The sequence below is a fragment of the Electrophorus electricus genome, chromosome 7 (assembly GCF_013358815.1).
Source record: "Electrophorus electricus isolate fEleEle1 chromosome 7, fEleEle1.pri, whole genome shotgun sequence".
Taxonomy (NCBI): domain Eukaryota; kingdom Metazoa; phylum Chordata; class Actinopteri; order Gymnotiformes; family Gymnotidae; genus Electrophorus; species Electrophorus electricus.
In genome coordinates, this window is record NC_049541.1 from 4,005,594 (window position 1) to 4,030,356 (window position 24,763).

Below are 24,763 nucleotides of genomic sequence, written 5' to 3' on the forward strand. Positions count from 1 at the left end.
ACGAGAAGATCGCGGCACTCTTCTGGAATGCCTGTAGAGCTAGTGTGACCTAAGCACTCGGGGAACCTTCACACTGTAGATACACTCTCCCAGCTTTCTAAGAACAGACCAAGAGTGTGAGGTGTGATCTGACTGAACGTTCAACGCGGTATCTATATGCTCAGCAGGCAGATGGATGTTCAATTTGACTTGTGTTTGTAGTGTAACATGGAATGGGTTGGGAAGAGTTAAGGTTACGGTTACGGTTAGGGTTAGGGTTAGGGCTAAGGTTAGGGTTAGGGTAAAGTTAGGGTTAGGTTTAGGGTTAGGGTTAGGGCTAAGGTTAGGGTTAGGGTTAGGGTTAGGGTTAGGGTTAGGGTTAAGGTTAAGGTTAGGGTTAGGGTTAAAGTTAGGGTTAGGTTTAGGGTTAGGGTTAGGGTTAGGATTAAGGTTATGGTTATGGTTAGGGTTAGGGTTAAGGTTATGGTTAGGGTTAGGGTTAAGGTTATGGTTAGGGTTAGGGTTAAATTTAGTGTTAGGGTTAGGGTTAAGGTTAAGGTTAGGGTTAAATTTAGGGTTAGGGTTAAGGTTAGGGTTAGGGTTAGGGTTAGGGTTAGGGTTAGGGTTAGGGTTAGGGTTAAGGTTAAGGTTAAGGTTAAGGTTAAGGTTAAGGTTAAGGTTAAGGTTAGGGTTAGGGTTAAGGTTAAGGTTAGGGTTAGGGTTAAAGTTAGGGTTAGGTTTAGGGTTAGGGTTAGGGTTAGGGTTAAGGTTAGGGTTAGGGTTAAGGTTACGGTTAGGGTTAGGGTTAAATTTAGGGTTAAGGTTAGAGTTAAGGTTAAGGTTAGGGTTAAATTTAGGGTTAGGGTTAGGGTTAGGGTTAGGGTTAAGGTTAGGGTTAGGGTTAGGGTTAAGGTTAGGGTTAGGGTTAGGGTTAAGGTTAGGGTTAGCGTTAAGGTTAGGGTTGAGGTTAGGGTACATGTCAATTCTATCTCACATAATTTATTTGTACTTATTTGGCATAGCCCATGTAATTCTTATGGTGCTATCAGAGACCTACTAAACATGAGCACCATACCCAACTGAAGCTTACTGTGGCAACAGTAGACTTTCATGTTCCATTTCCATTTCCATTTCCATTTATGGCATTTATCAGACACTCTTATCCAGAGCAACTTACAAAAGTGCTTTGTAATTTTCTCATAAAATATATCCAAGTACAGTATAGTAGGTTAGAATTAAACATACCAATGAACTAGAATACTGTAGAATACAGGGATGAATGCTGATACCTAGAAGTGCAAAATACATAAGTGCAATAAACAATAAGTGCTAGAGTTTGTTAAAAAGCATAAATAGTGCCCTACAAAAAGTATTAAATTAGTCAGTCAATAAGGGAGCAGTGTCAGTTGTCCTTTAAATATTCTGCAAATAGATGGGTAATCAGTCTGCGTTTGAAGACTGTAAGGGACTTTGCTGTCCGGACAGCAAACGGGACTTCATTCCACCATCTTGGAGCCAGGACAGAAAATAGTCTCGATGCTTGTCGTCCATGAGACCTGAAGCAAGGTATTTCAAGCCGAGCCATACTTGAGGTTCGAAGTATTTGAGGTACAGATCAAGCTTTGACCATTGACCTCATGTATGAAGGGGCTGGTCCATTTTTGGATTTGTAGGCAAGCATCAAGGTTTTAAATCTGATGCGTGCAGCTACAGGGAGCCAATGAAGGGAGTGCAGCAGTGGAGTAACGTGTGAACTTCGGAAGATTGAAGACATGAAGTCATGCTGCTGCATTCTGGACAAGTTGTAGAGGTTTGATGGCTCTTAGAGGAAGACCAGCAAGTAGCGAGTTGCAGTAGTCTAGCTTTGAGATCACAAGAGACTGCACAAGCTCCTGGGTAGTTTCCTGCGAAAGAAAGGGTCAAATCCTTCGTATGTTACAAAGGCGGAATCTGCAAGACCGGGTTAGATTAGAAACATGAGTGGAGAACGACAACTGGTTGTCCAAAGTTACGCCAGGCTACGGGCAGCTTCAGATGGTGATACCAGGGAGTTCTCAAAGGAAACAGTGAGGTCATGGTAAGGGTTGGGAGTACCTGGGATGAACCGAAGCTCAGTTTTACTGGGGTTGAGCTTCAAGTGGTGGGCTGTCATCCATGACGCAATGTCACTCAAGCATGCCGAGATACGTCTGGAGACCTGCATGCCAGAGGGTGAAATAGAAAGAAATAATTGAGTGTCATCAGCATAGCAGTGGTAGGAGAAACCATGAGAAGATATTATATCACCAAGAGAACGAGTATACAAAGAGAAGAGAAAGGGGCCTAATACTGAGCCCTGTAGAACACTAGTGGAGAGTCTACATGGTTTGGATGTGGATCTTCTCCATGTCACCTAATAGGACCATCCATCCAGATAGGACTGAAACCATCTTCAAGCAGAGCCAGTCACACCAATCCTGGAAAGAACAGAGAGAAGAATGTTGTGGTTCACTGTGTCAAAGGCTGCTGAAAGGTCTAGAAGAATCAAAACAGATGACTGTTTGGCAGCTTTAGCGGCATGATGTTTCTCAGTCACCGCTATGAGGGCCATTTCTGTAGAATGTGCCGGTTTGTAGCCAGACTGATTAGAATCATGCAGCTGGTTCTGGGTGAGAAAAATAGACAATTGATTATAAACTGCTTGTTAAAGTGCTTTTGAGAGGAAAGAGAGAAGTGATACTGGTCTGTAGTTGGTAACGCTGGAGCTGTCAAGTGTGGCCTTCTTGAGGATTGGTACCACCCTGGAGGTTTTGAATGCAGTAGGCACGTATCCAGAAGATATGGAGTTGTTGATGATGACAGAGATGAAAGGAAGCAGATCTCTTGCGATTGTCTGGAAAAGAGCAGAAGAAATTGGATCCAGCGGACATGTAGTCGGATTGCTGGAAGTCAGGAGTTGAAGAATTTCATCTGTGGAGAGAGGAGAAAAAGAAGTCAGAGAGTTGGATGTTGGGGAATGCACATTGGTTGGAGGAGTAGGAATAGAGGAAAAGGGCTGCTGGATTGCTGCAACCTTCTCCTCAAAGAAGATGATAAAATCCTCCGGAGTAAGAGATGAGGAAGGAGGGGGAGAAGGAGGATTAAGGAGAGAAGAAAAATAGTGAAGAGCTTGCATGGATCAGATGATGATGATTCAAATTTCTCTCTGTAGTAGGATGACTTTGCAGATGTTACTTCCAGTGAGAACTTGGAAAGGAGAGACTTGTATGAGCTGAGGTCTGAATCTATGCGAGATTTCCTCCACCACCTCTCTGTTCCACTGATATATTTCTCAGTTCCTTTTCCAGTACTCTTCTGTCTGCATGGGAGTAAGGAGCTGGGAGGAAAGGTTGAGAATGGAGAAAAAAGGTTGAACTCATATAATTCTACATAATCTCTTTGCAGCAGATCTTTGCCTGCAACCTTCCTCCTGACTCTCTTGGGTTTCACTGCAGTCGAGGCTGGGCCGATGATTGGTCAGTGAGTCATGTGCAGTTTTAACATGGCTGAAAGAGAGGGGGGCTTTCCTAACCTGAGCAAACCCATGTCTGGAGGTTGGGTGGGGGGTGCTGTCCTGAGCAGACAGGCTGGCAGGTGACACAAGCCTTCCTCCTGCTCCCTCTGCCCTTCGTCTGGCTCCCTCTGCCCTTCGTCTGGCTCCCTCTGCCCTTCGTCTGGCTCCCTCTGCCCTTCGTCTGGTCTGCTTCTCCTATTTGTTTAATTTTCTTTTAGTTCACAAGCGTCATTCATGTTACACAGTGTTGTGCGTTTGAGTGCACGTGTATATTTGTATATTTCTTTTCATTTTTAGATTTAAACAGAGACAATCTGGTCAGATATGCCTTCAAGAAAATATGACATACATGACATACAGCTTTGGTATTATATTGAACAGTGAGGTAGTTTGCTGCTACTTTACCACGGTGTCATCTCTGTACCGTCTGTACCACACTGTGGCTCTGTTCTCAGGGCCTGTGCACCACTCTGCACTACGGTTATCTCTGTGCTCAATTCCCACGGCAACCGGGCGCATTTAGAGAGTTTTTACCTTAAAAGGAAAGGAGGAGAGGACTTGCACTTCCTGTAGGGGGGGGGGGGGGGTCTCCTTTCCTCTTTCTTCATTACTCTGTTCCTTTACACCCTCTCTGTGTGTCTCACACTCACTCGTTCTCTGTCTGCTATCACACTGCCTCCCCCCCTCACCAACTGCCTGCTTCGTACTTCTGAATATAAGCCATAAGTCATCGTTTTTCTGGTTTCCATTACGATACCAGTCCCCCCCCCCCCCCCTCTCTCTCTCTCTCTCTCTCTCTCTCTCTATCTCTCTTTCCTTCTCATTGAAGAAACAAATATTACACATGAAGTAAATACTACATTTAGGGCCCATCTCGGGAACATAAATTGAGCCTAGTTTAAACAGATAAATTTTTATATGGAGAATCTCTACTGATGGCGTATGCTAGTGTAAGAGCAGTCTGTGTTCAGTAAAGAGGTCACTGGCATCGCCTCAAGTCTCTTTTATCTTTAAAGATGTATTTTCCTCTATTAAAGCTAATGAATCCACACTGACTGTCTTCCTGTGTGACTGGTATTTGACTCTCTCCATCTTTCTCTTTCTCTTCCTCTTTCATTTGTCTCAAAATGTGTTGTTCATTGTTATGGTTTTGTTGCCCATGTTTACCTGAGTTTGTCTACCTATCATACAATGTATTATTGAAATTATTTAATCTATTATTCGTGTGTCCCAAAAATGCATCAATGTTGCTATAGTGTGCTAAAGACTCAGTTGCATTATACATATACAGCCACACTAAGTGTTCCCTGCTAGTTTTAATTCTCTTTCAGCATGTTTAATTCACTTAAGCAACTATCCCTTTAAATACACCCTTAACCAGAATACTGCACAAATGAAACAGGACCACACAGAGTTGCAACTAATAAGCAATAAAGGATGTTGTTGGGGTTTTTTTTGGGGGGGGGGGCTGTTTGTTTTAGTATGGTTGGGAAGCAATTTTATCGGGCATGGCACTGTTTAAAAGTAAAAGGTCCCTGCATATCTCTGTCCCCAACACAAATCTACCTGGTACACCTCTAGCTCCTCAGATCAGTGATCCCAGCCTGCACTGCTGAATGGGGGCCAAGCTGGGCAATGGGCGGTGGGAAGAGCTGAAAGAACCCCAGCAAGCCTCGTCAAATCCGTACTCTACCCTAAGGAGACTTTGCGAAGGATTATTGTCAGCGTGCTGTTGTTTGTTTTCTCAGGGCTCTCGACAAATCTTTCATTCTTAATATGGGCAGTATTTTTGGAGACTGCAGCTGTTTTGCGGTGGACAGGGTGACGGAGCCTGAAGAGGAACTCATCCAGTTTGCAGCCTGCTCACGGGGAACCAGCAGAATGAGACGAGGAACCGCCACCACTAGAACAGCTTCTAGTCATCCAGGGTGACATGTGAACCACCCTTCAAATTCAGATAAACCCTGGGCGCCTTCAGGCGAGGTAAACGGAGTCTGTGTACTTTAAGCGGTTAGGCCTAGCGGCGCCTTCGAGAAAACAGTCTGAATGAGAAAATCGCAGAAGTGGCATCTCCAAAGCGCAGCTGGAAAGAATGAGGTGGTGGTTTCGAAGGGAGCCTGGAGCGCCGACTTTTCCTTCAGCACGCTTCCTGTCGTTTTCCGTCCACTCTTGGATCCCGCTCGTGCAGGAGGTGGCAGGCATCCCAACCATGCTACTCCCAGTCATGCACATCTTCCTTCAGACATCAACCGGAACGTGGACCATTCATGTCTTTAAAATATTTGTTTACTAATAGGTTAATAGTGAGTAAGAGGGATAGTTATTTAAACTTAAACAGAAAACGTCCGAGAACTGTGCAACGGGAACAAGCCTCCCATATTTACTATACTAAGAGATATCTGATAAGGTTCATTTTTATATACAATACTGTATACATATTCAACCCCTGCAACGTAGGAACTGAACTGCAATTAAAGAAAGAAACTGTGCAAATACAGTAACAGAACACAACTGAACACATATGTAGAATCACAGAGACAAGAAAGCCCTTGAACTGCATTGCCTGTGATCCAGCTCAATGTTGTTCGTACAACCATCACATAATAGATTTTGCAGGAATATAATCTATACATCAGCCTGTTTTAAAGGTATAATATTGAATGGTTTACTGATCCCTCTGCAGATGTGTTTAAAATGGAAAAAAAATACAGATATTGGTTGAGAAAGAGTGGATAAAGGATTGAACTGTAGGGCGGGGGTATGCATGTTTGAGAGATGGTGTGTGTGTGTAAGGGAGAAGGGGTGTCACTAGGGAGCAGGGCTAACTTTCAGTACCTCAGGTTTAACGCTTACACGGAAGCCTTGCGTTGCAGTCAGAGGGGCCCCTGTTCTTTTCCACTGCACCCCCCACACACACCCCTCTCTCTGTCTCTCTCTCTCCCTTCACGGGTGGGCTTGGCCTCTTCGCTTGCTCAGGACAGGGGGCATTCTCTCCATCGTCCTCTCTCTGAGTGGAGCAGTGTTCTCGTCCTCTGTCTCTTTCTTCTATCTGCTACCTTGCGTTTTGTTTGTGGGTTGTCTTTTTTTTGTTTCTGTGTGTGTCTGTGTTTTCTGTTTGTTTGTTTTTTTTTGCCACTTAAGCGAGTCGAGTCACAGCTAGAGAAATGGAGGCCATCAAAAAGAAAATGCAGATGCTGAAGCTGGATAAAGAGAACGCCGTCGACCGCGCCGAGCAGGCCGAGTCCGACAAGAAGGCAGCAGAGGACAAGTGCAAGCAGGTGGGTTACGGAGGAAGGATGGAGGAAAGGATGGAGGGATGGATGGAGGAAAGGATGGAGGGACAGACAAGCATTACATAATGTTTTAGAATGATAAATAAGCTGGTTGCATATAGAAAGAGAGAGAGACAGAGAGAGAGAGAGAGAGAGAGAGAGAGAGAGAGAGAGAGAGAGAGAAAGGTCATGTTTTGGAGTAATATATGTATGTGTATGTGTTGCTGAAATGCCTATTCACTGAGCTGTACGTTTATTTGCAGTCTGTAAATCTTGGTAAATGATATGTAAATAAGTCTTTTCGCTGAACTTGTGACAGTTCCTAAACACTCACTATTGTTTTCAGAGAGGGATCTCTAATGCTTGTTATTGCATTCTTTCATTGAAAGCTCTTAAATAGCATTACTTCTGAGCCATGCAGTACGAGAATACACAGTTAATTGGGCAAATAGCTTGAAAAATAGCTCCATACACTATTCCATAATAGGCAGGAGAGCTCAGTACAGTGGGAGATGTTCTACAGACCATCACAAATCCTGCCTATTGGTCATGGTCTTCTGCTAACCCACAAATCTACCAGTAGCCAGGGGCCGCTTGGCATCACCACATCCCACCAGGGAGCAGGCCAGGTCTGTGGGGTCACCAGGAATAGCTCTGAGCCATACCACCTGACCTGTTGGGCTTGGCTGTGGAGTGCAAAGTCCTTAGGAATCACCAAGGAATGTTCAGGAAGAAATGTGTTTCTGACAGAATAAACATGTTTTGACAGGTCCAAATTGTGCTTATATAGCCTCTTACTGTACGTAGAGAGGTTTTGTGGATGTTTTTGGATAGTAAGTGAAACTGGAACAGAATGGGTATGAGACAGAGACAGAGCTGGGATGGTGGTCAATTAATCAGCACTGCACAATTACGTATCAATCTTTTTTTTTTCTTTGGATTCTGATCTGATGAAGAAGGGGAGTAGGTCGTGTTCATTTGGAAGTGGTCCAAAGAGTCAGCAGTCAACTCAAACCACATTTTTGTCTGGGAGAATCCAATTCCTGAAAACAGTATCCCCAAGAATGTTTCAAGTGCTGAAACAAAGTCACCAGATCCGGCGAGCCCATGCTCAGATGAGAGCTGGCGAGAGAAACCCAGTAACGGAGAATTCCGGGGCAAAAACAAAGTGAAGAGAAACCGAACTAAAAATCCATAGTTCCATCTGATCAGACACGCAAATACACTATATCCCATTAGTTCAGAAATATGAAGGGTATCCCTCTAGATAGTCTAGAGATTAATTACAGCCAGTTGTCCATAACACTTATATCAGAATTGCCAGCAGCTGAGGTGTAGCTGGCTAAGCTGAGAGAGAGTCCTAGTGGGACCTGTGTAGGTCTCTGTAGAGAACTAAGCATATTACATGTTGATGAGCTGCATGCTGATATTTCTGGCCTGATGGTTTTTTTGGGCACTGGTTCTACTGGAAAATATCTGTCTGTCCTCACTTGAACATCTTGTCTTTAACCACTCTGGAAAGGGTGATGTTGGGTAATGATATTTTTGTCCATGTGTCTGCCAAGTATCTCCTGGGTTCAGCTCACGTGCTGCTGTGTCTCTCCTGTGGACAATTCACGTGCCACCATGTCTCTGCTGTGTCTCTCCTGTGTTTGGCTCACGTGCTGCTGTATCTCTCCTGTGTTTGTCTCACGTGCCACCATGTCTCTGCTGTGTCTCTCCTGTGTTTGGCTCACATGCTGCTGTATCTCTCCTGTGTTTGTCTCACGTGCCACCGTGTCCGGCTCAGCTAGAAGAAGAGCTCCTAGGCCTGCAGAAGAAGCTGAAGGGGACAGAGGATGAGCTGGACAAGTACTCTGAGGCCCTGAAAGATGCCCAGGAGAAGCTGGAGCTGTCCGAGAAGAAGGCGTCTGACGTGAGTGTTACTGGACGATCAGTGCGCACAAACCACCAGTCACTGAAGCACAGTGACAGTGAGAATGATGACAGAAAAAAAAGAAGGCCATATGTGTGATGATAGGGGTCAGAGGTCAGTAGAAAAAGTACTTATGTTTCATTGTTTGTGTGAAATATTTCAGTCAGACTTTGGCTCCTGGTTGGATCAGACACACCATTCTCATTGTGTCTGAGAGAACTGAGCAATGCACTGAAGGCTCTCTGCAAAATATGTCCTACCACATTCTGCTTGGTTGACCAGGAAAAGCCAGAAAAGGCCACTCTACTCCTCTGGAGCCAAAGTCATGCATATGGAACATCTGACAAAGAACAACTTGTAAAGACCCAAGCAAAAATTTTCTAAAGGGCTCCACAGCGTTGCCAACATGGGCTCCCTGCATCTTACAGCTGGGGCAGTCCTGCACTGTTGGTGTGTAAAAGTCCCAATTATTCTTCCAGTTGCATTACTTCCTAATTGGGATCAGTGCAAACGTTCCCTAACCTACGGAGTCAAATATTTTGCAGCATAGCCAAAGCTTGTTTATAGCACGAACCAGCTTCAAAGCCTACTGAGAAAAAAATGAAGAGGCACAGAGCAGACAGAGCAACACTCGACTCAAGGAGATTTTTTTGTAAAGTATCAAAAAGTAGCGTGGACAGTTAGTGTCATTCATTTGTCAATTGTCACCTTGTTTGCTGAGTTTGGATTAAACGTATTATTAATATTCTGGGCGTTTTTTTTAATGCTGAAATTTCGAGTTGACTATACACCAGCTAGGCTAGTACTGAGGGAATGTTCTATTCTCTGTTTAGCCATCAAGGGTTCCTAAATTGTTCCATATGTGAGATGTGAGAGGAGTGAACATGCTCCAAATCCAAATCCCAAATCCTTCTTTTTATCTTAATGATGCATTTCCCAGACACATCTCTGTTTTGGCTATCTTGCACTGAAATCAGAAGGACTATCCTTCTGGAAAAGAGCATTTAGCATTGAGTTACTGACATAAAATACACACTTTTCTTGGTTCATTAAAACATATTTAATGTTGTCCCATCCCCCAAACACACACACATTCACACACATTCCCCTTCCCTGACAGACTCCCCCCAACCCCCCCGACACTACACACACACACACAGAGGCAGACCCCAGTCAGTTATTCTGCAGACCAGGAATGGGTGGAATGTGTCTAAAGAAAACAGTGAAGTCTCCCCTCCAGAGTCTAAAGACTCCAGTGCACCGAAGCCTTTTCGCTAAAGGGAGAGAGAACACACTCAAACACATTCCTGTGGTCCGCAACCGCTATAACCAAAGTCGCACACACAGACACAAAGACACACACGCATAACCCCTTTAGAAAGAGAGAGAGAGAGAGAGAGAGAGAGAGAGAGAGAGAGAGAGAGAGAGAGAGAGAGAGAGAGAAAAGCAAGATAGGTAAATCCCAATTTAAGAAGGTAACTGTGTTTTCATCATTTCTTCTGAATGTGCATGTCATTCGTGTTGTCTACACACAAGTGGTTTCCTACATATCAGGCATATAACTATCTGATCTACACAGTCACTTGGTTTGTAGATGTTGTGAGTTCTGTCTAGAAATATTATTTTTAGAGTGTGAACATAATCAGCATTAAATTGGATTTGCCAGCATGTTGCTGGACTCCACACAGACTATATCCTCATAGAACTCTGCTGCAAAAGACTGTGAGTGTAGAGATGCAATGCTTAAGCCTTGCATAAGGTGTGTTGAATGTATTTGTGCATCAAATTATATATCTATATCTAAAAATGTATTTATTCCCTGCTAAAGCCATTCGGGAAAGGCAAAGGTTTGCCTTGCAATAACCACGTGGGACCTGGAGCGCTTTACTAATCCCCTGAACACACTTCACATTAATCTAAACAGGGACATTTCATGGGGAATAAAGAGGCTGTCAGGAGATAAACGTGTGCGTCACTTTGTTATGGTACACTTATGTCAGCCGCTGAGACCAGTTAACATTCACAGAGTGCACAAGCGCCAGGAGGATATCTATCTTTAAAACGCAGAAGTGATTGCTGTTTCAGTGGGGCGTAGCAGCAGGTTAAATGCCCCCTTTGTTTCAGAGAGTGCCTTCACTCCGTGCACTTCAGCCTGTTGCAGAGTTCACAGCCAATAAATGCATCGAGTGTCCAAAAGTCACTGGGTAACAATCAAAAGCGCTCACGCAGAAAAGCCACCCCTCCTGCAAGCGTGATGTCATTCCAAACCAGCTTCTTCCCAAGACTGGAAGATTTAGCAATAAGGGTTTTTTTTCTCCTTTTTTGTGCACTCCTTCCTTTTCTCTACGCGCCCTCATTCCGTACCTCTTTCGCTTCTACGTTGCGTTTACGCCTTATCTTGAAAGGCAAATGGAAACGGACCTTGGAAAAAAGTAGTACAAAGATTCCCAAAAAGCGGCCACTGTTCTTTGGGGTGGAATTTCGTATACTTTCGTTCAACATTTTCCCTCCCTCACGTTCGTCGAGTTCTTTGGGAATTTTGCAACACTCGGAGTAACTTAACTTTTGTTTTTTAAGGTTATTCGTTTCTTTGAAGTCGTGGTGCTTATATCGTAGCTATGTCTGTAAACTCGCTAGACGCAGTTAAACGAAAGATCCAGGCCTTGCAACAGCAGGCGGACGACGCAGAAGACCGAGCTCAGCTTTTGCAAAGGGAGCTGGACGTTGAGCGGGATCTGCGAGAGAAAGTGAGGCATTCACTTTTAGCTCTTCGCTCTACAGTCTTCTTCTCTTTCCGTTTCGGCCCTTCTCCTGAAGCGTAGCCAACTGTCTGTGGATGCTTTTCACTTCACTCTTTGAACGTTTAGTTTAATGGTCAGAAATAGCCCATAAGTCAAGGAAATGCGTAGGTAATGTGTTTTGCACTGTCATTTTATCTGACGTCTCTTGCTTTAGCACAGTGAAGCGCAAATGACTGGAGCCTTGACCCTTGCAACAATTTTTGAACCTGTGGTGATTGGGAGTGTCTACAATCCACAATTCTGTAGTTATCTTTAATATATACATTTTGTAATTCATAACTCCAGTTCATACTCCAGTATTATACTTCAGAATATACTCTGGAATTATACTCCATACAGTATTGAATACAATGAACATAGTAATCAAATTCCTGGTGTTTTGTACAAGTAAACATTGCACTAACCAAACAGCCATTTGGGAATATTTATTGCAGCTCAGAGTCCAATCAAAAAAAAAATTAACATGGAAACGAGACCTGAAACGGAGCTAATTTGAAATGTATGTTCGGGTTTGCCGTGATTTATGACTGAGAGTCCACAGAATGCCTGCTCGGAAGAGACACTGCTTGCTGGATAAGGCGCTGCAGCTCAGGAGACTGAATGGAAAAGAAAGGAAGAAGATAATGAAGAATAAATTGAATTTCCTGTCAGCGTGAGACTGTGGAAAATCTCAGTGAATTCTCTACTCTTATGAAATCTTCCACCTGTTACCTGTTTAACATTTCTGCCTCATTAGGTCTTCTTCACCGGGGCTGGAAACCACCAGAAAATCCATATGGAGTTGATATGTGAGATAGGGGTTTTGAACTCACAGCTACTGCAGATGTGGCGTGAGCCTTTACTGAAGCTTTGAATATTTGAAGCTTAATGTCTTTTGGGGTTCAAGTCTGAAGGGTTAAAGGAAGTGACGGTCATTTCGATGAAGCACTAGCATGACCTGATGATGATGGGAAGGCAGGCCTAGTTTTCAGCAGAGGAAACGATGCTTAAACAGACCATTAATGTAGCCTCCACGGCAACCCCCTCTTCCTGGAAACGGTGTCCACAGGAAGTATGGGATATGACGACTGCCGCGCCCTTTACCCTTCTCACTTCCTGTCAGCGGTGTGCTTTCACTCTGCCTCAATTTCAGCTGCAAGCAGGTTTCCATGGATCAGCCCCAATGGTGGGGTAACACGACAGCACAGGAGCCTAACGTACGCAATTCCTGCCCAATATGTGCTAATCACACCAGCACAGGCAAAGAAAAACACGCTGTAAAGATTTTAAGGAGTCTACTATTTACAGATCACAGGGAGTCAACCACCCTTAATGGTTTTGATTTTAATTTCCTCATAATCGCAGCGTTGCATATTTGCAGCCTCTGAAGGAGAGCCAACTGAAAGTATGTTTTTGTTTGGAGTTTGTGCCTCGCGAGGACAGTTCCACGATGTTTGGCTTTCCTTCATCATCATGCACAGCCCTGTGACCCATGAGTCTGAAAATGTCTTGATATTGCATCCCCCTTTTTGGGTTTTTCTTTATTTTCAATCATGCAATGACTCTAATGGTTGTCTAATGGTTTCGGCAGGGGAGTTTCAGCAAGTACTTGAGGCCAAAAATGCGCACAGATGTGATTTAGGGCTGTAATCGGCTCTGAGGTCTGACAGGGATGCAGAGTCTAGGGCTGGAATGTGCCACTATATTTCAAACTGATACCAGGTTTCTTCTTGTAGCTTCACAAACAAAAACCATTTCATTTTGTAACACCGTTAAGCACTTCCCTGCATTGCAGTGGAACTCCTACATCCTGATCTCCCCCATATCTACTAGCCGCCCTTGTGCCCCGACCCGTGACCATTCACTCCTCAGACCGAGCCAATCAGCAAGCAACATGTTGCTGGTGAGCAGTAAGTGGGTCAGGTATGTGTAGGAATGCTCTGTAAGTGCTCGTGGCCTCTTTAAGCTGTTATCAGCATTCTAATGTCAAACAGAGCTGATGTGAGGGCACAGACAGAACAAAGTGCAATCACCCCACACAGCCTCCAGGAAGAGCAAACACAGGCGGTCATTGTTATGGGTCGATGCAGACACAGGCCTGTATATATTTTACTGAGTCCACTATTTACATTTGACAAAGTCTTTTAAAAGGAATTGAATGAGAGGATGTTGTCAGCTGTGATGCTGCAAAAGTTTTTTTTTCCCCCCATCCACTGAAAAAGCCTAATCAACAGATAAAAGGCCTTCATAAGTTAATTTGGTTGACTGGTGTGTGCAATATGTGCCTGGGAAAGCGATATTTAAAGGATTGAAAACTTTTTTCTAAGTGTACCCTCTTCTGGAAAATTTGAGTTTGGCTAAAGGCAGTGAATTCTTTGGTAGCTTGGTCATATCCCGGTTTAAAAGCGCTCAGTTACGCGGAGGCCGACGGCCTTGTGCGGGCAAATGCGGCATGCGCCGTTCAGCCATGCAACCAAGCAGACCCCTGACTCACGGCGATAAGAAAGGTGGAGATGCAGACCTCTTCTATAAACCATAACGCAGCCGGTTGAGCCCTCTGAGATTCCTGACCGCAGATGGCACATGACTCAACTGAGGCTCAAGCCTACTCCATACATAATGCTTTATGTGAGGTGTCCATTGTGTGGATTTGCTGACTCTCAGGTTGTTGGAAGTTGGGTGTCTGGTGTAATTTATTTGCAAATTCAGAAGTTATTCTGCTGTTTCCAAAATTGTGTAATTGCATTGTTTGGTTAGAATTGGATAATATAAAATAATTAGTTTTCAATTTATGGAAGTGACACCTGAAATTCGGTGGGTGGATTTGAGATTTATTAATTGAGAGATTAACTAGCCGGTGCAATGTCTGCTATTTAGAACATGTAGGATTGCATCAGATAGCAGAGATCTACGGAGAGGACATGAAAGGTGTATTGCTGAGTGTGTTGGTTAGCAAGCCTCTAACATCTAAATACACTCAAGGCAGTAATAATCAATTATAATAAAAATAAATAAATAAAAATGTGTGTATATATATAAATGTGTGTATATATGATCAAACGTATACATTCGAATGCAGTGCAAGCCCAGCCATAACTCCACCCCTTGAGTTCCTGACTTCTATCAGCTTTACACCTCTTTGCGTAGTATGAGACAAAGCTAGTGGCTTCTCAGAAAGCGAGCCATAATCTACAACGATCTGTATGATTCATTTCCCTTGTGATCTGTTCTGTGCTATATATATATATATATATATGAGCAGTAGCAATATTAAAGAGGGGGTCTCATCCACAGGAAAGTTGTACCCACTGAAATTAGTCCTATTCGGAGATAAGATTCTATCATACAGCACTAAGAATGCAACGTCCCATTTAAGAAAATACCTGGTTGTTTTCCATGTTGTGCATCTGCTAAGCTCTGTATAGCTGAACTGAGCAATCTGCATTTTGCCATGAGCAAGGCTTGCCAGTATGATTAACGTTTAACATTTGCTGCGTGTGTGTGTGCAGGCAGAGGGCGAGGTAGCTGCTCTGAACCGCAGGATTCAGCTAATCGAAGAGGAGCTGGACAGAGCCCAAGAGCGACTGGCCACTGCACTCCAAAAACTAGAGGAGGCAGAGAAAGCAGCTGATGAAAGCGAGAGGTTAACACACACACACACACAAACACACACACACTCTCCATACTTTATACACACATCCACACACACAAACACCACTCATACACATCCCATACTTATATGCATGCCCATTCCACACACAAACACACACACACCAGGAACACACACATGCATACATACCCCACACTTTCACACACACACACACACACACACACACACACACACACACACACACACACACTTATTCACATACTTGACACTGGTGGAGTGTCATGGCCTCACAGCCCTGGCTCTGTAACACCTCTACAACCCAAACTGGATAAACACCTGAACATCTCTTACATGTGGTGAAGTACGCATGGTAGAGTTCCATCATGTGTGAGGGTTTCACCGGTGTGTTCCTGCTCATGCAGGGGAATGAAGGTGATTGAGAACCGTGCTATGAAGGATGAGGAGAAGATGGAAATTCAGGAGCTACAGCTCAAGGAAGCCAAACACATCGCAGAGGAGGCCGATCGCAAGTACGAGGAGGTGGCTCGGAAGCTGGTGATCCTGGAGGGGGACCTGGAGAGGGCCGAGGAGAGGGCAGAGATTTCCGAGCTGTGAGGAACACCTTCCTTCCCCAACCTTCGTCAGCACATTGGCTAACGAGCAGTCCACCCGGCAGAAAAGGGTGGGAGGATGAAATGAATGAGCATTTTTTCTCTCTGTCTACTTCACAGGAAAGGCGGAGACATGGAGGAGGAGCTGAAGAATGTAACCAATAACCTAAAGTCCCTTGAGGCCCAGTCTGAGAAGGTCAGCTAATCATTATGCAAGCTTGTCTGGGTGCTTCCTGCTGCGTGCGCGCGCATGTGGTATGCACGGCACATCCTGTCACGTGATCTTCTGCGTGGTTTTCTTTTCGCAGTACTCGGAGAAGGAAGACAAATATGAGGATGAGATTAAGCTGCTTTCTGACAAACTGAAGGAGGTGAGAGGCTAGGATCCGAGGAGCGCTGAAGTCTGCTTTAGTGCACTTGTGAAACAGACCTTTTGTTCTCTCCATCTTTCTCCTGTCTAACTGTATCCCTCACGCCCACCATCCCTTCCTCCTTCTCTCTCTCTATTTATCTCTCTCTCTCTGTGTCTCTCTCTCTCTCCCTCCCTCTCTCTCTCTCTCTCTCTCCCTCTCTCTCTTTCTCTATCTCTCTCTCTCTATCTCTCTCTCCCTCTCTCTCTCTCTCTCTCTCTCTCTCTCTCTCCCTCTCTCTCTCCCTCTCTCTCTCTCTCTCCCTCTGTCTGTCTCACTCTCTCTCTCTCTCTCTCTATAGCTCTCTCCCTCCCTCTCTCTCTCTCTCTCTCCCTCTCTCTCTCTCTCCCTCTCCCTCTCTCATCTTCTCAATACAGGCAGAGACTCGTGCTGAGTTTGCAGAGAGGACTGTGGCCAAACTGGAAAAGACCATCGATGACCTCGAGGGTAAGACCCACCCAACCCCACCCCACAATGACACTCACAGAATGTTCCTCTTCCATTACTAAGGAATTCCGCACAATGATGTCAGAAGCACTGTTTGACACAGGGCAGGGTATCAGCTGGAATTTAACCTTTGTCTTCTTATAAGCTGTTGGATGCCATTAGAAGTAGAGATTTAGCAATTAGTGACGTGTAGAACAACCCCGCACGTATAGAGCAAATCTTAGCAGAAAGGTACTGCAGTGACGGTTATGACAACACACCATTAGCTTTTATAGACGTACGCATAGCAGGCGGGGTATTGTTATGCATCTTCTGCTGTTTCACTTCGATTTGCCTTTTCCTGCGTGAGCTGCATAATGCCTTCACTGTCTCTCAACCCTCTTCTGCCGTGATCTCACTGTCTGCTTCGTTTTCGCTCTCTTCGCATTTCCTGCTCCTGTTGTCTGCACTCCACTCCCTCTCTTCTGGCCCTCTTGGCCATCGACGTCCAGATGAACTGTATGCTCAGAAGCTGAAATTCAAGGCAACTAGTGAAGAACTGGATCATGCACTTAATGACATGACCTCCCTATAGATGAGTCTCATTCGGTATTTCTTCTATTACGCTTACGTATTTCTTTCTATTACACTTACGGCATTGAGCAGACGCTCTTATCCGGAGCGACTTACAAAAGTGCTTTGTCGTTTACTCATAGAATATATCCAAGTACAGTACAGTAGGTTACAATCAAACATACCAATGAACTAGAACACTGTAGAATACAGGGATGAATGCTGATAACTACAAGTGCAAAATACATAAGGTTTGTGTTAAACAATGATAAGTGCTATTGCAGAATGTGGGGAGGGGACTGAAGTGCTTGAATCCTTAATATGAATTTGTTCTGAAATATGCACACTGCATGATACAGGTCTTGCTGCATCCTTAAGAGCCAAGGGTGCTCTCTGGATCAGCTCTGACGGTTCACTTGTTGCTGTGCTGAAGAAACATTTTGGCTTTCGAGCTTGGTCAGCACACTCTGTCTTTCTGGTTTTCTTTTCTGTGTCTGTCCCTGTATTTCATGCAGTCTTTTAGAATCTATCTTAAAGGCTAAGGTTTTAGTAAAGTGCATCTTAAAAACTGATGATTATTAAATGTAATAAAGATGATTCACTTCTCAGTGCGCATGGTTTCTTTTCACTTGCGTCTGTCTGCCTGTCTCCTTTCCTGCTTTAATGTTTCCTACTCTGATGTTTCAGTTGCTGCCCGTCCTTTGGCTTTAGGCTTAGATGCCCATTAAGGTCCTATGTATGTTGTTTATTTTTTATTGGCAGTAAACTTGTATTTGAAGGTAAACAAAGGGTTGATTATATATGACAAAGTATTAGTGATGTAAAATAATAACTTACACCAAGCAAGTCAAGTTTCTTAAACAATCTAAAATGTTTATTGCAGAGGGCCTGGCAGGTGCAAAGGAGGAAAATTTGAATTTGCACCAAGTGTTGGATCAAACACTTCAAGAGCTCAACAGCTTGTGAAAAATCACAACGATGACCTCTTCACCATCAGCATTCACAATCTAATCAATTCTGTGTGAGTGAGTGAGTGAGAGTGAGAGTGTGTGTTCTATTGTTCTCTTGGTGTTATATCTTCTATTTTTGTTCCACACCCTCCCACACAGTCACCAAATAATGTGGTGTGTGTGCGCATGTTTGAGTGTGAGAGAGATCATTACATTCCAAATCTATTACAGATTCAATCATTTGAATGACTTATAATCGTCAAAATATGTAAAAATAATATCACCCACTTCCAAGAGTGAGTCCTGCAGTCATGTCCATTAGACTTGTATTTTATTTTATTTATTTCTTTTGAAAGGAAGTATGTCAAATTGCACGAAGCAATCAGTGATGTGATGATCTCAACACACGCTGACATTCCTTAGACTTCTTTCAGCAGACACTAAAAAAGGCAGGTCGGTATTAAAACCTGCAGAAGCAATTGAATAAATGGCTGTACTAATAAAGGATTACGCACACTAAATAGATATGCCCATTTCCAATGAAATTGCAATGTTACAGGCGATTTGCATATCTCATTTTTGATTGGGCAGTTCTTTCTCCGCGACCCCACCTCCCCTTTTTATTTCCTGGCGCATGCAAGAAAGTTCTATTAAAATTGGTAAATCTGTCATGCTTTAAACCCATAATAAATTTACACAATTCAAAAAACTTGGGGTTTTTTGTATTTACATATAAGGTGACTTTGGTCTGTGATGCGACCGCGAGTCGTCAGGTGGCCAAATGAAAGGATCCATTTTCTGCATACAGATAACTGAATACATGTTTATTTGTTTGTTTGTTTTTGTTTGTTTGTTTGTTTTCCCCCAAAGCCTGGGAACGAATGGTTTTACTCTCTGCTTACAAAGGATTCAAGTAATCACACGTTAAGATAACTTTATGCTGCGTGTGCAGTCAGTTGGCTGCTTGGCGTTTCCCCTGCTGTGACAGGGGGAGTGGATTTTCGAGGTCATTACGCCGCTGTCTACGCGGCGCTCGAACAGTTGCCGGGCGGGATTTCCGCGAATATCAAGTATGGCGAAGACTTACGATTATTTGTTTAAACTGCTGTTAATCGGGGACTCCGGAGTTGGAAAGACCTGTGTATTGTTCAGGTTCTCCGAGGATGCCTTTAACTCAACCTTTATCTCCACGATAGGTACATATATTTATTGGTTTGTCCGTGAAGTTCAATGACGGACCGTGTTAGCCGCGGTGCTAATGGACTGGTTTGTATAAAAGTGTGGTCGTTAGCTTTCGGCTCGCCGTTAGCCAGTTTGTATGTGCCACGATTAACGCGTCTGTTAAGTCGTAATTTTTTGACTCCCCTTTAGTTTGTGTTTAGTTGGTGTTTAGTTTCGGGTAGGTTTCTTTGACAGACTGAGTGTTTGTAGGTCAGCGTTAGTCTGCTGGCTATCGCCGGGATGGACACAATAGGAGTCGTTGTGTATTAGCACGCTAGGCTAACTCGGTCACACCAGTTTGTGGTTAAGGACCCATTGTTTTCGTAATTATTCTTTATTTAATACAATCACATTTGTTTATCTAGCTGGATTACCGTCACAGCAGCTGTATTACTGAAACGTAAATGTACGCAAGTTATCGATGTACTCGCCTGTTTACCTACTTGGTGTGGTTTGTTAGCCAGCTAGCTGTCTTTATCCCTCAAGGTTGGGATAGCTAGGTTAGCTTAGCTAACTCGTCCGGCAAGGTAACCATCTAGCTAAGCCTATCGTGAGTAAGCATTATGTGGCCAACCAGTTGAATGTGATGTGAAGAGAGTTTGTCGGAAAACCTTGATGTTCGAGCAAAAAGACAATGTTCATATTTGTATCCTAAGTTGCCAGCTATCTTTTCAGCTGTACATCGCTGTATACTGGTCAGCTATGCTATCTTAAAATAGCCAGTCAGTCATGACTGTTACTGTAGCTGCAACGTCTAATGTTTTAGGCAAACCTTGATTCATTATGGTTAATAAGTTGTACCTAGTTTTATAGTAAGTTGGCTGGCTAGCTGTTGGAATATTTTGAGCCAGTATTAATACTGTCTTGGACGAAGCCTAATTACAATGTACATCATCAGCCACAGTAATGGTTAGAGGAAGTGAGAATCCCAGTAATCCGTTATACATCTTAATTGTACATTTGGAAGCTTGCGTCTAGCGGTCGAAATTACAAGATTTATATTTACACTTGAGAACTCCCGATATACATGTTTTCTTACAGGTATTGATTTCAAGATTAGGACAATAGAGTTAGATGGCAAGAAGATCAAGTTGCAGATATGGTATGTTGCTGTCCTTCTCTTTAAAGATGTTACTGTGTTAGGTGCCTCTGGGGCAGCATGCAGGGGTTAAATCTGTAAATCCACAGCTGAAGAGACAGTGTTGTGTATAGCTGAGTCTTTGGATGATCTTTAGTTTGCATATGATCTTCCTGACAGTGCTTGTCAGAGTCCTGACCATTATCAATATAAAAGTTACTACAGACCATTTGTCTGTAGATCTAAACTTTTTTCTAGCATTTTTTTTTTTCCTGTGCTAGAAGGGCAGTTTTTTTTCTAGTACAGTTTTCATTTGTATTGTTTGTAGGGACACAGCAGGGCAGGAACGATTCCGGACGATCACAACGGCGTATTATAGGGGTGCAATGGTGAGCCAGCTATGTGGAAAATAAATATTTAACAGTGAGCATAATGCAACATCACATTACTTACACAATGTCTAGACATGCATGCTTGCACCTCTTTTAAAATCAGTCATGCTTGCACTTTGTTGCATTCTAGCTCTTTGCTGTTCACTGTTTGTCTGCGCCAGTGCCGCTCTTTTCAGATGGTTGAATTAATCGCGCTTGTGATCCAATCTCAGGGCATTATGCTGGTATATGACATCACCAATGAGAAGTCGTTTGACAACATCAAGAACTGGATTAGGAATATTGAGGAGGTGAGGTCTCTTGATTGATCCGTCCCTTAATTTGTGAGGTCATATGCTTATGGATGTTGTGCGCCACCAGTGGTGATATGGTTACCCTGTGTACTCTTCTCAATCTTACCCAGCATGCATCGGCAGATGTAGAGAAGATGATTCTAGGGAATAAATGTGATATCAACGACAAGCGACAGGTGTCCAAAGAGAGAGGAGAGAAGGTGAGGTATATATGTGTGTGTGTGTGTGTGTGTGTGTGTGTGTGTGTGTGTGTGTGTGTGTGTGTGTGTGTGTGTGTGAGACTAATTTATATGACTGTTGTAATGATCTATGGGATTGATCCCATCTGTGTCCAGTTGGCATTAGAGTATGGCATCAAGTTTATGGAGACGAGCGCGAAGGCCAACATCAACGTTGAGAACGTGAGTAAACTGTACTGCAGTTCTCTCTTCTACACACATGAACATAAGCAGTGCACGCAGCACGTCAAAAAATGCAGCTGAAAAGTAACAAATGTTGATTGGTGACCTGCATTGGTGTGAAATATGTTGTGCTCTGTTTTCAGGCATTCTTAACACTTGCCAGAGACATCAAAGCAAAGATGGACACAAAATTGGTATGGTTGTTCACACTAAATCATTGATGAATTATGAATGTGGCACACTTATTAGTTAAATGTTGCTTTTAGTAAATTGACAAGCAAAGCAATTCAGCTGGGTTTAATCACCAATAGTTGCCCATTTTTAAAATAAGCTATTACTTTTGTACCATGTTTAGTTCTAGGTCATTAGAAAGCAATGGAATATAAAGTTCTGTAACAAGAGAGAAATGTGCTAACCTAGAATGACAGGGGTTTTCTTGATTCACCTAGCAAGACAATGCAATTGAGCTTTAGCGTCTGTATTCACCAAGACTTGAAATGAGACGGACCCAGGTCATAGTCTGGCAAGAGTGATTTGTTTTAAACTCCTTTGTGTGCCCCCATCCCCCAGGAGGGCAACAACCCCCAGGGCAGCAACCATGGAGTGAAGATCACCACAGAGCCGCAGAGAAAGAGCAGCTTCTTCCGTTGTGTCCTATTGTGAAGCTCGAGGCCTTACCGTCCCACGCCTGGGACTGGATGAAACTGGACTGTGCTCTCGTTTTTAGCACTTCTCTCTCTCTGTCTCTCTCTCTCTCTGTCTCACTCTCCTTATGGCCCTAAAACAGTAGGAGTGCTCAGCTTCTCATGTCTGCTTCCACTGATATTTCAGCAATGCAGTTTTTTCCAGTTTATGACCATTTTCTTGAAGCTATGGTGCACCTGCGTTGTTGGTTTTTTTTGGGGGGGTGCATTCAAGGTTGAAGAGCTAAGTGGGAAAACTTATTTTTCTTTTATTTCACTTTAAATCACAGTGCTAGAGGAGTGATGCATGGCCTGTTTGGTCTTGGTCCTTTATTTTTGTCACTCCATCTCGAGTATCCAGCTGCCAAAATCCATTTGCTCGCCGCACTTGGTTTTCCTTCTGGGCTCTAAAGAGAGCTCCATCTGACATGTTGAGCCAACTCTGACAGTCATCCAGAACGCATCTTGGCCATTGCATTGTATTCGACATCTCATGTTTTCTTCGACAATCACTTGACCTCACCCTGCATATAGGAATCTTGTAACTTACCTCTTAAAAACATATACAAATAGTTTTTCTATTATACATTCTATACTGCTTGTTTAATTTTTTTTCACCTTTTCTTTCCATTGACCAGATTGGTTCCTTTCACAATCAACATTCCAAATTCTCATGTTTACTTATGGATGCAATAGAACGGGTTGTACAGACATGATGTATAGCTGTTTTGGGAAGAAAAAAAAAGTCTATATATTAATTAAAATAATTTTGGGTGGATTTTTATTAACTCCCCGATTTTGCCTTCATTCAGTTGTAGCCACTGCCCCTGTGTAACGAACCTATAGAAAGACTGGAGTCTCTGTCCTGGACTGTACACAGAAAATACACGCTCACATAGTCCGTCCTCTGAGCAGGCTTTGTGTGCACCAGTGCTGCCATACAAGTGGATCTGGTTCCATTTTTGTGTTTGAAAAGAACAGTTTGCTTTTATTTTGATCTATTGAGAAGAATATGATTTGAATCTTGTTTGTGGGGTTTGTAATGCAGAGCAGGGTGGAGAGAAATACTTGAATTAATCCCTGCACAGAAGTGGCATTTTTCAGATTTCTTATTATATATAATGTATGTGTGTGTCTATATATATATATATATATATATATATATATATATATATATATATATATATATATATATATATATATATATATATATATATATATATATATATATATATATATATATATATATATATATATATACACACACACACACACACACACACACACACACACACAATTAATTTTATATATATATATATATATATATATATATATAAATTTTTTTTTATTTACTTATTTTTTTTTTTACTTTTTTTTTTTTACTTTTTTTCCCCCAGGCCACTCTGAATACGGCAATCTACTTGTAATGTTAACAGCAAAGCTGTGTGGGGGTGAATATTCACAAATATGCTATCCTATGCATTTAACCAGTAACCGGAGCAAAGTGTGTTACAGGGCTAGACTTTTATCCTGTGGTGGTGTTTATTTCCTGTGGTAAAATGGAGACCAGCTTAATTATAGATTCTTTCTGATCCACCCAAGTTCATGTTTAAATAGGTTTCATTTTAAGATTCTTGACAAAAGAACTTGCTTTTTTATGCGCTATGCAAGACTTCAGAATGCTGAGACAAAGTCTGTGCATAGAAAGTATTGATTTCTGTAGTGCATCTTGCCAGGCTTGAAAAGTTTAATGGCTGTGTCTCAGATTTGTATGCTTCTGAACGGCAGCCACTTGGTGCATCAACGTCAGACACTTTCTGCTTTAAACCATGGGTGGCACCACACACTCCACAAAACTTCTCAGCATTGCCCACCGGCACCTGCTATGCATGGATAAACTAGGTCCATGTGACTGGGTTTATTAGCTGATCCATCCACTGCAAACCCCTCAAAATAGTCATGAGAGACCAGTTATGTTTGAGTGATGAGTGCAGTGCGCACACACGGTCTGTTTTGGCAGTTGCTTTCTCTGAATCTTCAGTAATGTGTTCTAAATGTAGCCATATCTTTCTAGCTGCTAGCAAATGTACCTAGCATTAGGGAGAATCTTTGCGCGGCAAGTCCTGAAAGGGTATCACTAAAAGTGAAAAAAAAGAACCAGTTGCTTATTCATTAGGGCTTCAAAAAGAGAAGCACATTGTTTTAATACTTCTGTTCTGGGAAGTTGGAGACAAATGACAAGCAATTCTGTCCTCCATGCTTGGGCTAACTTTATAAGATGCTTTTTGTGTTGCAATGAAAGTTGGAATGGGGGTAAAACTTAGCTGGGATCAGAGAAACCTCTCGTTTGGAATTTGACTGCACTTCTTTCCTTTTCTTCCCAAAGAGTTGAGTGTTCCCAAACTTAGTTTGGCATGTCCATGGTGAAGGTCTCGTTTCATGCCATGTCTACAGTTCTCTCCATCGCCACACATCCAGGCCTTGGTCTCAGTGACTAATACTTGAGCTTTCATTTTGGATCTATGCAGCATAAAGGTGACATCTTTGACTTCCTTTTATTTTTGTGCATCCTCATTGTCTCTCACTCATTCCACGCCTAAAACTGCAAAAAAAAATGTTTGTTTTTCATTTTATCAT

At 43.0% G+C, this 24,763-nt stretch overlaps 2 protein-coding genes across 5 annotated transcripts; both read left to right on the forward strand.

Annotated features, from left to right (window-relative positions):
* Positions 1 to 6,504: 6,504 nt before the first annotated feature.
* Positions 6,505 to 18,761, forward strand: tpm4b (tropomyosin 4b). 4 transcript variants are annotated; one of them, XM_027018898.2, is made up of 8 exons: positions 6,505 to 6,789; positions 8,573 to 8,698; positions 14,988 to 15,121; positions 15,511 to 15,699; positions 15,820 to 15,895; positions 16,008 to 16,070; positions 16,487 to 16,556; positions 17,048 to 17,261. In XM_027018898.2, exons 1-8 carry the CDS (start codon positions 6,676 to 6,678, stop codon positions 17,128 to 17,130), a joined length of 855 nt encoding a protein of 284 aa, XP_026874699.2. In that variant the 5' UTR covers positions 6,505 to 6,675; the 3' UTR covers positions 17,131 to 17,261. The 4 variants fall into 4 exon arrangements, with proteins under 4 accessions (XP_026874699.2, XP_026874698.1, XP_026874702.2 ...); XM_027018897.2 differs by lacking the exon at positions 17,048 to 17,261 and adding an exon at positions 17,992 to 18,761 and having other exon boundaries at positions 6,513 to 6,789; XM_027018901.2 differs by lacking the exons at positions 6,505 to 6,789; positions 8,573 to 8,698 and adding an exon at positions 10,959 to 11,445 and having other exon boundaries at positions 17,048 to 17,250.
* Positions 18,762 to 19,090: 329 nt separating this feature from the next.
* On the forward strand, positions 19,091 to 22,816 carry rab8a (RAB8A, member RAS oncogene family). The gene is made up of 8 exons (XM_027018905.2): positions 19,091 to 19,254; positions 20,321 to 20,381; positions 20,686 to 20,746; positions 20,962 to 21,039; positions 21,153 to 21,242; positions 21,378 to 21,443; positions 21,587 to 21,637; positions 22,014 to 22,816. The coding sequence occupies exons 1-8, from the start codon at positions 19,131 to 19,133 to the stop codon at positions 22,104 to 22,106; spliced, it is 624 nt and encodes a 207-aa protein (XP_026874706.1). The 5' UTR covers positions 19,091 to 19,130; the 3' UTR covers positions 22,107 to 22,816.
* The last annotated feature ends 1,947 nt before the right edge of the window (positions 22,817 to 24,763 follow it).